The 13,724-nt window shown below is 43.3% G+C and overlaps 1 protein-coding gene across 1 annotated transcript in view; it reads right to left on the bottom strand.

The window, feature by feature from the left end:
• GUCY2F (guanylate cyclase 2F, retinal) overlaps positions 1-9,831 on the bottom strand; it is an 81,564-nt gene extending 71,733 nt beyond the window's left edge. The window contains exons 1-2 of the mRNA XM_073798878.1: positions 9,766-9,831; positions 8,833-9,583 (exon numbers count right to left, since the gene is read on the bottom strand). Of these exons, the coding sequence (XP_073654979.1) occupies positions 8,833-9,583; positions 9,766-9,831 (817 nt within the window). The remainder of the gene's footprint in view (positions 1-8,832; positions 9,584-9,765) is intronic.
• Positions 9,832-13,724: the final 3,893 nt, after the last annotated feature.

Genomic DNA, 13,724 nt, shown 5'->3' with positions numbered 1-13,724 from the left:
TTACTTTGCACTCACTTTAATTCTTCCTAGACTTATGAAACTATGTTGTTTGGCAAGGCTATGCTAGAATAGAGTGGATTAGTGGAGGCCACGGTTGAAGAGTGGCAGCTAGACCATGAGACTGAAAGTCTTGTATCCAATTTCGCCCTTGGCATGCTAAATGAGTTTAGTTTAAGCCCACTTGTGCTTCACTGCCCACATCTTTAAAATGTAGATGCCAATGCATTTCACAGGTACATTGAGTAGTTTAATTAGATAATGCCTGGCAAGTATTCTGAGCTCCTTGAAGAAAGGCAAAGACCCTACTGCCTTTGGTAACTATTAATTATACATGCTTACATGGAACCTTTAATCTCAGGAACTGAGTATGCTTAAACTACGTTCAATGACTGGTCTTTGGTATTTACGTATTGCCTCATCTATTTTCGAAAACCTTCTTTGCACTTGTTAGATACCCTCAGAAAATTTCCCCTTTGAGCCAGAGATGGTACCCTTTATTTTTTAAGGTGTACCTCGTAAGTTATGAAGTGGATTTAGATACCAAACACACACACCATAACTTGAGTTTTCAAATGACCATTAGCTCCTTCCATATAATTACCCTGAGAGGTTCTACACGTATTCTGATGCGCAAACCTTCCTTTGAATACTCTAGGGATATCTTTGGAGCTAGTTCTTGAGCCCTTGTTCATAATCACACATTGTATGATGGGAAAATGGAGTGACAGAGAGGTCCAACAAGGCAATGATTGGAGTTAGAAAGAGAAACTAGAACCGAAGGCCCCTAACTCCCTAAGTTTGGCTACACCATTAAACATGAATCACTTTGGTCAAATTAATTCAGTAACATGTCCATTGAGGGGAAAAACTGAGTTTAGTCAGGTTCTTCGGGTAGCTGGTCAGTTCTTCCAACAGTATCCTTGGCAAGCGGGTCAGTATTGGGAACTTCTACAAAAACAGAGATTAGATTATGAGACCAAGGTTACCCAATAGAGATAAAATTCATTTAATTAACTTAAAGGAATATTAAAATTACTCCCCTGGATGGGAAATGTTAAATAGAACTAAGTGCTTTGTGTTGGTTGAAATACAGCAAATATTTTAACATATACTACGTGTATTGGGCGCTGCGGTGTGCCAGTCAGATGCAACCGTCAGGAATGAAGCATTCATTCTCCTAGCTGCTGGGAATGTTTGGAGATAATAGCTGATACCTCTCAGGGAATTGCCCTCAGCTGAGGAGAACCACCGTAGTGTGTTGGGAGCTGGCTTGTGCTGGTTCACAAAAGACTATGGTTAAATTTTCAGGGATATTATGAACTAGTTAATGTCATGTTGGTAGCTTGAAACTGGCCATGGTGGGTGTTATAACACCATGGAAATTAGCAAATGCTACAGAGCAGGGCTTTCCCCTCCTCCCCCGATAAACTGGCTATTAAACAATTATTATCACATTGCACCCCTTTCTCTGTATCTGCCTGTACCCAATGACTGGTCAATATGGAGGCATAAAGGCCAACACTCCTTAATTCTGGACAACACTGAAGGGCCACCCCAGCTCCAGAGCTCCCACAGGGACTGGCTGGGACCTTTGTTGTGACTGCACGACAGTTTAATTTTTCCAATCCTACTGCTGCCTCTCCTTCACAAGTGTTATCCTTGAAAGCATTCCCCCAATAAGCTTCCTGCACACAGATCTCCATCTGCCATTCTTTTTACTAGGGTACCAACTTGTGACACTGGTTTAGAGCCCCACTGTACCCTGAACTGACTTCTGCCATGGCAGTTACAAGATTCATTGCCCTTATTTATTTATGTCAGCCTCTACTATGAAACCATGAGTTCCTTGAAGTCAAAAACTGTATTTTATTTCTGTATCCGGGTACATATTATATACCCAGTGAACAATGAATGTTTGAAAAAATTTCAGAAAGAGAAGTTTTGTATCTGGGTATCTTTCGTGGGTTCCTTGAGATGCGAGACATGGGCATTTTGGGTTGCTAGCGTGGAGGAACAATTCGAAGGGATATTTGCTGGGCAGGTAGATAATAACATGCCTGTGTTTAACGTTTAGTGTCATTAACTGTGCTCAAGACCTTACCCTCCCGTTAATTTTCCTTTCATTGGCCCACACAGAGGACATTTTAGGCAGAGTCAGAGTTTTTATTACTGTAAAGACCCTTTGAGACCATCTAGCCTGTCTTACTCCCCCATTATTTTACAGATGATGAAATGGAAGCTTCGAGGGAATGATCACAAGCTACTCTATTTTTTGCAAGGTAAGACTTTTCCATCGAACACGATTAAAACAGAAAGCATAAATACTGAATTCAAACAGCACCATCTTAATTTAATAGATTGAGTGCTTTGTCAATAGGGATTTGTAGATGCATCTGTTCTACATGATTATTTTACTAAATAGCTTTATTATCTCAAAATGACATTCATTAAAATGGGATTTTACCTGTAAGTTGTCAGGAAAGGATTAGTGGACAGAAACCGTAAATCCTTGACAAGACCTGGGTCAACAGGTGATCACTGAGTAACATTAATTTGTAAGTTTCCATCCTGACTGTTAACAGTCAAGCCACTCTATAGCCTAAACAAGGACCAGGAGATACATCCTGCTGAGATCCCATCTCACTAGGATATGATATTAGCGCTTTCTCTGAGCCACCTGAGCCCCAACTGAGTTGTCTAGTAGCTATGTCTTCATACTGTGGTACCCACTATGGCAGGCTGCTCAGGACCCTCCCTTTCACCCTCAATGCTAGCAGCAGGAAATGTCTAACTCTAGGAGAAGCCAATTCCCAAGTCACTCAATTCCTACCTCTCTTCCTATATTGAAATACTCTATCCAATACTTCCTCGAGGTGGAGGAACTATGTTTCTCCAAAAGCAAATTTTATTTCTCCCAGATTACTGGCTATGGAGTGCTTGGTGGAGGAACCTGGGCCCAGTCTCACACCTTGTGAGATGAAGATGGTTTCACTAGCTATTGCTGAAGAAGTTCTTAGGAGTCATATTCATATTGTGAGCCCACAATACTGCTCCCAATCCCCAGAAACCCTCCATTCTATTGTCCTTAATTTTCATTTTAACCCTTTTGCGACATTTCCTACCACTAACCTTCATTTTAACCCATTTTGTGTTAACAAGTGTTGAGAGATGGGAGAGTAAGCAGGTCAGAGGAGGAGGGGGGCATACAGTGTGATTTATCCCAGGTCTCACATTCCCCCAGGATTCAGCCCCATCTGGCCACACTCTGAAACAAGTAGAGTCACACCTTCCTCCCCTCAGTTCTCCCCCATGCACTCTATAAAATGGATACATAAAAAGAGGGAGGGAGGCTCTGGAATCTGCATGTTTCCCAACCACCGCCCAAAGTGTGATTCAGTGCAGGAGGCCCTCAAACCACGCTTTAAGAACACTGTAGTACACGATGTGTGGCTATTTCTATCGACTGAGGACACTGCACACATTTTTGGCCTTAAGTCCTGAGACCACCACTTAACTTACCTGCCACCAGTGTCAAACTGGTCCAAGTAGCTCAGCATGCTGTCAGACACATATTACATTCAATGGCCATTCTGTCTGCATCAGATCGTGTTTTTTCTTACCCAGTAAAACTGTTATTACAAGTACTTTTATCGCCTTCACATTGCTGCCCAGCTTATGTTTTTAATATTTCTCCATACTTTGCAACGTATGTTTTCTTCAGCTTTTCCTAAATTGCTATGCAGGTAAGGCCTCCTAAACGCAGGAAGCCTAGATGTTTAGAGATTTCCTCCTGGGCTGGGTCTTCAGTAAATATATCATTACTGATAGTGGACCCATTCAAGAGAGCAAGTTGTCCTTTCACCATTTACATTTACTTACATTTATCTATACCAAACTGTATACCAAATTCCCTATCATCACTAAGGCCCTTGGCCATAGTATTACAGTATCACTATTCTTACTACTGTAGGAAAACTGGGGCGATACTTGTTACCTTGGGGCACTTAAAAGAATTTCATCAGTGGGCCCAAAAGTTAAGAGAGAAAAATGGAAGGGCTAAATTATACACCATGGAACACAGGGTGTCAAGTGAGTAAGCTTTAGGGGCATCCCTCAAGTGGACAGGAGGCAGGAGAGCATGTCTTTCATTAAACCAGTGATTCTCAAAGTATGATCCCTGGACCAGCAACATCAGCACCACCTTGAACTGGTTAGAAATGCAGATTCTGGTACCCTATCCCAGCCCTCCTGAGTCAGAAACTCTGGAGGAGGGACGCAAGCCCCCCCAGGGGATTCCGGTCACACTTAGGTTTGAGAGGCACTGCTTTAGATCAACCTGAATACATATCCTAGTTTTCCCACTCACTAGCTGTGTGACATTAAGCAAGTTATTTAACCTCTCTCAGCCTCCAAAGTCTCATTCGTGAAGTGCATTAAATAGTAATTGGCCTTACTTTATAGGGAGGTTGCAAGAATTGAATGAGATGGTCCATATAAAACCCTTGCAAAATGACTAGCATATAACAAATTCTCAATAAATATTAGCTATTATCATTGCTATTATTATTATTGGTTTTTTTTTTTATGTCAAGAATCTTCAATAGATGGAAGAGGCCAGCCAGGTCCCTGACAATGAGGTAGTAATAAAGTATCTGACTTTGGAAGAACAAGAGGGAAGAGATATGGGAACATATGTATATGTATAACTGATTCACTTGGTTATAAAGCAGAAACTAACACTCCATTGTAAAGCAATTATACTCCAATAAAGATGTTTAAAAAAAAAAAAGAGAGAAGGACATTCTGACTGTGTCCTAGTTACCGAACATCATACTGTAATGAAGCATTCCCAATTTGGAAGGATTTAAAGAAATCCCCAAATGGCTCAACAACCTTGTAAACCCACATTGAAAGGATTTCACAATCAGCCAAGCATTGATAGGCAAAAAGGTAAGGAGAAGGGAGGAGGGCTCGAAATAGCCATTTGAAAAGTTCTCTAAAGAGCTTTTTAGCGGGGCCTCCTGCTAGTCTTTGTTGAGAATTAGCAAAAGAACTTCTGGGTAATTGCAGTCCCTCAGGTGCTCTGCCTGGTGAGTGATGCTCTTTTGTGCCATTGGATCAAAATCTCCAACAGAAAAAAAAAAAAAAATCTCCAACAGGACTCATGGTTTAAGGAGCAGAGAGTGAACTGAATTTTGGCCCTCAAGCCCACTCAGCTAGATTCCCTTGGGCAGGGAAAGCCACACACAGCAGCCCTGCCTGTAAGCTGAGGCCTTTGTCCTTGATTAATATCTCTCCTATATGACTTTGTCAGACACAAAGTTAATTGGTAATTGCCTCTGAAGCTTAAAAGAAGTGAGCTGACAATCTGGGAGAGGCTGAATCCCGAATCCCCCCTTCTCTGGGACTTCATTTACCCCATTCTTTGGTGTTAATAATGCGTACACCTACCTACTTGTTATGTGAGATTCACAGCTGTTGTAAAACTTGGAAGAAAATACCTTGCTCCTGGATAACCCTGAGGATTAAATGACATTATCTATATGCAAATACCTTGTAAACTGTAGAGAGCTGTTCACATGTAAAGTGGTATTATGGTTGCTTTCATTGTCTCAACGGCAGCCTCTAGTAACACCCCTGCTGTTTCCCTTCCCAAGAGCCCACAACCATTATTATTGTTATGATCATCTTTACTATTAAATTTTATCATTGTCCTGCTGTTGTGTAAGCAAAATTTAGACCAGTTTCTGAGAAAGACATTCCTTCTGACTCCAGTAATGTGCCAGTGATAATTGGAAACATAAATTTACGAGGAAGAGAAGTGGCATAGCGGCTCTACCCTCCCTCCCCAACACTATCTCTCACTGCCGCCACCACTGCCACTGCCACATGGGGCTTTGGTCACTGTTATAGTGAGTAGGTCAAACAAAACCAGTCTTCCAGCTATTTCCATTACTTCCAAATATTGCCTGTCCTCTCCAAAGGGATCCCTTTCCACTATATTTTGTACATCACAAAAGGTCCTTCTCTGAAGGTTTACTTGGGGGTCCACAGTGTTAAGAAGTAGTCTCATACCCAGCAAAGTAAGGAAGAGGCCAGGCACTGCCTTCCTCAGCCCTTCTCAGCTGAGGTCACCACAAAAACCTCAGTGCTCTTTCAGTCCCAATAGTCAACAGCTAGGAATACTTTCACAGGCTCAGCCCTACCAGTTGAAAGGGGCTAGAAGATCAGCTAGAGATTTGATCTAGTAGATGCTGGACATGGTGTATTGTAACCGTCCTTACTGCTCAGTTGGCGCAATCCATACTCATTAACTTCTAGCTCAGTTTCTCACCAGATCTCCCATTCTCTGATTGGACTGGAGATGTGCCCTGAACCCTAGGCCTCGTGGCTAAAGTCCTGATACTCTATTTATATTCATACTCTGAATCATGCTCCTATTGGCTGGGGCACTAGTCTCAATGGATGATCAAGTGGACAACAAGCTTACCTTACTTTAAGACTCACTCCCCTTCTGCAAGTCCTCCTGTCATATCGCACCCATCACTTGGAGTGCCCTCAGATACCAAAAACTAGCTGTGCCAAGTGTGAGTACCACGCACGCTTTTGGACAGTGCACACTCAGGTGCCCGAGGTCCTACTCAGGCCGCAGCTCAGCCAACGGCTCAGTTTCCCTGCACCCGCCCCAACCTACCCACGTTCTGATTCATAACACTGAGTTCCCAGCACACCTCACCTGAGTCTGCCTATGTTTTGTCAGAAACCCGGGGCAAAATCTTGGAGAGCAGAGCTTTGTCTTCACTCCCTTTCATCTCCCTTTCTGAGTCCCTACTGCGCTTTCTGCTGCTTTTCTCCCTACCCAGGGTCTTTCTTTGCTGCATAACCACATACCTCCCTCTCTAGGCTTCCAGCCTCCTACCCCCTTACGCCCATCTTAAAATTTTCATTCCCTTAGCGAGCTGATCCACACTGCTATACAGAAAGCAATCTGATTAAACAAAGTCATATTAAGACAAAAATTTGTCTGGTAACTTCAAGTAGGGAACATTTATTTGCATTTTCTTGAACTTGAAGCAGTGGTTCTTGACTCTGGCTACATTTTACAAGCACCTGGGAAGCTCTTTAAAATACCTTTGCTGGGGCCTCACCACAGACCATCAGAATGTCTGGAGGTGGTACTCTGGCCCCAATCATTTTGAAAAGATATCCAGGTATTTCCAGTGTGCGGCCAGAGTAAGAACCATTGACCTAGAGGAATGCGTCTCTAATAGTACGGCGATAATATGGACATTTGCTACCTCCCTGCCTCAAAAGAATTGTGGGTGGTAAGCACTCAATCCTAACTTCTCTCAGTCTGACAACCCAAAGAGCTTCGGGGCCTGGATTTATTTAACATTTCATGGTAGAGGCCAAAATGTCATTTCAAAGAGTATACTATTTGGAATGGGTGGGATGTGAAACACTCATGGAATGTAAACTTGCAGGAGACACTGGGCTTCATGAAGATTTGTAACATAAAGTTATGATGTTAAGTATGTTAGCCTGTTTCTGGCATGATTCCTCCCTGGAAATGGTTGTATATCTTTAAAAATAATTCTGTGCTCTGCTTTGAAAGAATCAAGCTCTATTACGAAGTAATCAGAGCCACACTGATTGCTTAACATTTATAGGATCTTGTAGACTGGAGCTGGAAGCAGACTACTATAGTTCCTGGAACTAAAAATTCTTGCCCTCATCCTCCCATAATGATCATAATTAAGGTCCAATACTGGAGACACTTGAAACTTAAAATGGGCTCCTGGGTATAGGCCAGCCCTAAGCTGGACCATTCTCTAACAAGTCCATTGCTGTGTTAAGGAAATGACTGGGACCAGGACTAATCCTAGAAGTAATCAGTTTGACAAGTAGTTTCTGAGCTATCTGTCCTAAAGCGATGGAGTGACTGCAAGAGAGGATGAGCAGTGTCCCCACAAATCACTGCTACTTTCCAGAAAAAAGGTAAAGTGGAGATTAAAAAATTCGAATAGAAAAAAAATCAAAACCAAGTGTCACAAAGGCTTGCAGTATGTATATGTAAAAGACTTCCATCTGATTTAAGAGGACCAGGAAGAGCCCTCCCCTTTCCCAAAATGCACCCAACTCGCCCTGGGTCAGTGGGTCAGTCCTTTGCTTTACACTTGGTCCATGGTCTCTGCAAGAATCATCTTTGTTTGTTTGTGGTTTTTTTTTTAAGAATCATCTTTGAACATAAAACTTCTCTTGGGAGGGGAAAGGTTACAATTTAGGCAGGCTTCTCATTTTAATTATGCTTTTAATTATCGGCTAGCTCCCTCCACATCGGCTTGTTGTGTGCTGCAGAGAGAGAAGCCCTGCTTTCAGGGAGTGGAAAGTGAGAAGGGGTGGGTGTGCATTTTTGAGTCCAGAGAAGACAGGTTCTAAGTGAGATGTGATGACACAAGGGCACTGAGCACCTATGAGGGAAAGTACCCAGAAGAGAATCAAGGGTAAATCTCCCTTCAGTGACTAGACCAGACAAAAACAGAGCTATAAGAACACCGCTTCTTGGCTGATCTGAAACTGCTGGGGTCCTAAGGGCATGGAGGGTGTGTGACCACAGCTGCTCTTGATGCTAATCTTCCCCACCCAGGTGCTGAGATAGGCTCTGTTGAAGCAGGAGAGTCTTGGGGCCCGAGTGTGACTGAAAGGGAGCAAATGCATGAAGAACTGGAGAGTGATGCGCTATCCTAGGGTGTGAGGATAGGAAAACTTTGGACATTGTCATATCCTTTCACTGAAGCCACATTTAAAGCTGAGCCAGGAGAAGGCACTCACTGAGAATTCTGTCTGCCTGGCGAATCCGCTGTAGAGCTTTCTGGATGCTTTGGCTGTCTTGTCCTGTGGTCAGGACGACCCCTACAGGTAGGCCGCGACTCCGAAGAGCACTTGCAACTCGATGGGCTGTATGCACCCAAATGTCTTCATCTGAGGAAATGACTCCAGCGTGAGCCCACTGGAAATATTTCATGACGGTTACCAGCACCCGGATGGGAGAAGGGAGTGTCCGAGAAAAGGTCGGGTGGCTATTTTTATTGTCTAATTCATAATTCACACAGGCCCAAGAGAAAATCCCTTTGTCCCAGCTGTTTCCCAGGAGTGAGGCTGCCTCGCAGTAGCCAGGGTTGGCAGGGCCAATAAATCCTGAGGCCATCTGGTGGTGGGAAATGAAACTGGATAGAGCCCTGGAAGCCTGGCAGTCTTCGTTGAGAATCACGTATTCAAAAGAGTAACCCAGGTCAAACGATGGGTCCTTGTTGATCCGCTCAATGGCTAACCGAGCGGCAACCTCGGGCAGGGCCTTTGAGAACAACGGATCACAAGTCCAAGGGCCCACCACCCCTATCTTGTAGGGGGGTGCCCATATCCGCTGTGGGAGGGACGTAAGGGCCAGGAGGCACAAACACCACAGGAGCTTGAAGGATGCAAGGCCACGGAGCCCTCGCTGTCTTCCGGGAGCCGCAAACCAGAGCATAAGGTGAGAGAAAGGCCAGGGTCCCAAGAACAGAGCTCTCCTGCTTCCAGCAGGCTAATGAAGAAATACTGGAAGGTGAGTCTGCTGTCCCGAGATGGACACTGTTGTTTCCAAATGCCTGTCAATCAGAAGAAAAGGTATGTTACGCACATTATTCCTGAAACTTCTGGAAATAACAGTTATGAAAGAATGGCAAAGGAATGGCAGTCCCTACACTAGAAGATTCTCTCCCCTACCCTGACCAAAAGTCCTCCTCTTCCTCTACTTCCTGTAATCCTTATCTCAGGAGATGGTGCGTCCATCTACCCTTCACCTACTTGCTCCGGTCAGAAACCTGGTAGTCAGCTGAGACTCTTCCTTCTTCTCTGCCCCTCATTCAATCCATCACCAAGTACTGTTGATTCAACTTCAGTAATAGTTGCTCATCTCCCAGTGTTGTAAGGATTACATGGATTAACATACAGCAAACACTTTTAACAGGGGTTGGCAGGTCATTAACTTTATATTAGTGCTATTTTTATCATTATTATAGTTTCAAATATGTCCATGTTTCTCCACCGCACCGCCCTCTTGGGGACAGACACAGATGTAAATAGATAATGGCAAAGCAGAGTAAGAAGTGCTATGACTGAGGTAGCCCAGACAGAGGAAAACAGAGAGGATCACCCAAACCCAAATTTCAGGGGAGGAGAAGAGGGAGGGGGAAGGACGTCTCTCTGAGTTAAGTATTGAAAGAAAAGTTAGCCAGCTGAGTGGGGTTGCAAGGGGGTCGTTGCTAAGAGCCTTCTAGGCAGAAGGAACAATATACAATATACAACAATATGTAAGGCCCAGAGGTTAAAAAAGGAAAAAGATATGCATTTGTTCTGCTCAGGTCTGTGATGTCAACCAAGGCAGGGGCCAGGTCACCAAGAGTCCTATATGCCATTCGTAAGTTTTTAGATTTAATCCTGTAGATAATAGTTTTAAGCAGAGAAATGATGTAATAAGATCTTCATTTTCTAAAGATTACTCAAGTAGCAGTGTGGAGAATGGGTTGGAAGGGGGCAAGACTGGAGGCAGGGAGACCAGTTTGGAGGCTGTTGTAGTAATCCGTATGAGAAATGATGGCAGACCAAGAGAGTGGTAGTAAAGACGTAGAGGAATGGAGATGAATTCCACCAAGATTAAAAACATCAAAGAGATTAAGAAGGTAAAGCCAATAATAACTTAGTGACTGACAAGATGCAGAAGGTAAGGGGGAAAAAGGAGGACTCCAAGATGATTTTGGGCTAGGCAACTGGTGAGAAAATGATATAAGTCTCTGAGATAGGGAACGCTAAAGGAAGGGTTGGGAAATATAATGTATTCTATTAGACACGTTGAACTGATGATGCCTGTAGAATATCCAAGTAGCAAGATCCAGTTGACCATTTGACATACTGGATCTTGTAACAGAAAGCTGGGCCAGAGATATAAATTTGAATGTAATCAATTGATAGAGGGTAATTGAAGACATGGCAGTGTATAAGATCAACAAAAGAGACTTGCAAAGTAGAGAAAGAAGTCAGAGGACAAAATCCTGAAAACCCACGACAATTAAAGGTCAGGCAGAGAGAAAGGAGGTTATAATGAAAACTTCCATGAGAAGTCCAGAGAAACAGCAAAATCCAGGAGACAGTGATATCTTACAATACAAGGAAGATGACACTTTGAGGATGAAGACTGTTTATCACATCTCACACTCTGTTGAGAAGTCAGGTGAGCTAAATATAGAAAGGTCTCTGTCCATTAGATTTGGATTCAGAGAGTAAGGCTGCAAGTGGAAGGAGCCACAATGAGTCAAAAATAAATGCGGATGGGCTTCCCTGGTGGCGCAGTGGTTGAGAGTCCGCCTGCCGATGCAGGGGACACGGGTTCGTGCCCCGGTCCGGGAAGATCCCACACGCCGCGGAGCGGCTGGGCCCGTGAGCCATGGCCGCTGAGCCTGCGCGTCCGGAGCCTGTGCTCCGCAACGCGAGAGGCCACAGCAGTGAGAGGCCCGCGTACCACAAAAAAAAAAAAAAAAAAAAAAAAAAAAAAAAAAAAGAATGGGGATGAATGAAGTGGAGTCAGTAAATGTGGAGAGCTCTTTCAAGATGATGCATGCAAAGCCTTTCTCCACTTGGCCCTTGTCTTTCCCTATACCCCCCATCTCCCTGTTCTCTCCTGATGCTATAGTAAATTTTTTGCAGTTCTATAGACATATGTCACATAGTCTGCCAAGCATAGGATTTGGAAAATGCCATTCCTTCTGCCTGAAATGTCCTCCTCCTTCCTCCCATACTCCACTTCCAGATTCTCCTGATGAACTCTACCTTCAAGACCCAAATAAAGTGTTCCCTCCTCTGTGCAGCCTTAATTAACACCCCCAGGTTGAGTTCATTGTTTTTCCACCTGTGCCTTATACCCATGAGGAAAGGCGTTCCTCTGATTTATAAACTGTCCCTGTTTCTGGTCTGTGTTGTGACAAAGCTACCGAACTGTTTGCTATCTCTGTATTTACAGGACTTCATACTTTCAACTACAAGGGGTAGGCAACGAGGGCAACTCTCTATGGGGAACAGAGCCCATTGTACTGGGATTTCCTAAGGATCTTCTTCATCGCACTAATGCCTAGCCAACACATAGTAAGTACCAGATAAATGTTTGTGAAATGAATTAATAAAACACTAAAGTTGCTCCAAGGCCAAGAATAACCTCACTAGATATAAAAAGAAGAATTAACTGCTTGGGGGAGATAGTAATGAGGAAAATCCTTAGTGAATTTTTAATTCCAACCAAAGATCAAAATAATGGCATGGCTCTCTTCAGGGTTAATAATCGGCTCTTGTGTGACTGGGCTTGCCAGCAATAATTCTGTCTGGGCCGGGTCTGTTGCTTATCACCTTGACTTTCACCCCTAATTTTATGAGAAAGCCTGACTCTTCAAGAAACCACTCAGGGGCACATCTGCTGGATCTTACAGACGTACCACAATAGTATGCCCCATCATTTGTACACAGGTTAAAATGGAGCACTACTCAGCCATAAAAAAAGAACAAAATAATGCCATCTGCAGCAACGTGGATGCAGCTAGAGGTTGTCATATGAAGCCAAGTTAAGTCAGAAAGAAAAAGACAAATACCATGTGATATCACTTACATGTGGAATCTAAAATATGACACAAACGAACCCATCTGCCAAACAGAAACAGACTCACAGACACAGAGAACAGACTTGTGGTTGCCGAGGGGGAGGGGGATGGGGGAGGGAAGGACTGGGAGCTTGGGATTAGTAGATGAAAGCTATTATATATAGGATGATAAACAACAAGGTCCTACTGTAGAGCACAGGGAACTATATTCAGTCTCCTATGGTAAACCATAATGGAAAAGCATATAAGAAAAAGAATATCTATATGTGTATAACTGAGTCACTTTGCTGTACAGCAGAGATTGGTACAACACTGTAAATCAACTATACTTCAATAAAAAAATAAAAGAAGAGCAACTAATGATAGTAATAACTAAGTAAAATAAATAAAAATAAATAAATAAATAAACAAAATCGACTCGTCGCAGCCCTTTGAGGTAGATACTATTATTACCCTCATTTACAGATGACGAACCTGAGGCTCAGAAAGGGTAAATAATTTGCCTGAGGGCACACGGTAGCAGGATGGGGATTTGTATCCCAGTTGATCAAGCACTGCCTGCCAACAGCCCCTAATCTATGAAGTCACTGAGACAGTCCTTATTATACCTTCTATGCTACCCAGATAGAGCTCGAATGATTCATTGGTGGTTTTTTTAAAATCCCTTTGTTCCCTATGAAATAATAAATTAAGTAATGAGGGGGAGGGATGGAGTAAACTAGGAGGAACAGACAGAAATTTATTATCCAACTAGAAGAAATTTGCCACCAGTGTTCCGGCCAAACCTGGGGACCCCTCACTGAGGGTGCAGTATTGCACAACTGGGGGTGCGGGCCTCCAATCACATGGTACTCTATATGAAGCTAATCCTAGTCTTTGAGAACAGAAGTCTTGGGAGTACGACCTTTGGCACGTTAGTTCTGCTTCTTAACTGCTTCATCTACAAGATGGAGGCAAATTTAATTGAACGCTTTTGAGGTAAGGGATTAAATAAGATAGAATGCTGAGCACGCAGTTGTCCTTCAGTAAATACTAGTTCTT

Source organism: Tursiops truncatus, chromosome X (assembly GCF_011762595.2).
Source record: "Tursiops truncatus isolate mTurTru1 chromosome X, mTurTru1.mat.Y, whole genome shotgun sequence".
NCBI classification, from domain to species: domain Eukaryota; kingdom Metazoa; phylum Chordata; class Mammalia; order Artiodactyla; family Delphinidae; genus Tursiops; species Tursiops truncatus.
This window is presented reverse-complemented; position numbering and strand designations above follow the sequence as displayed.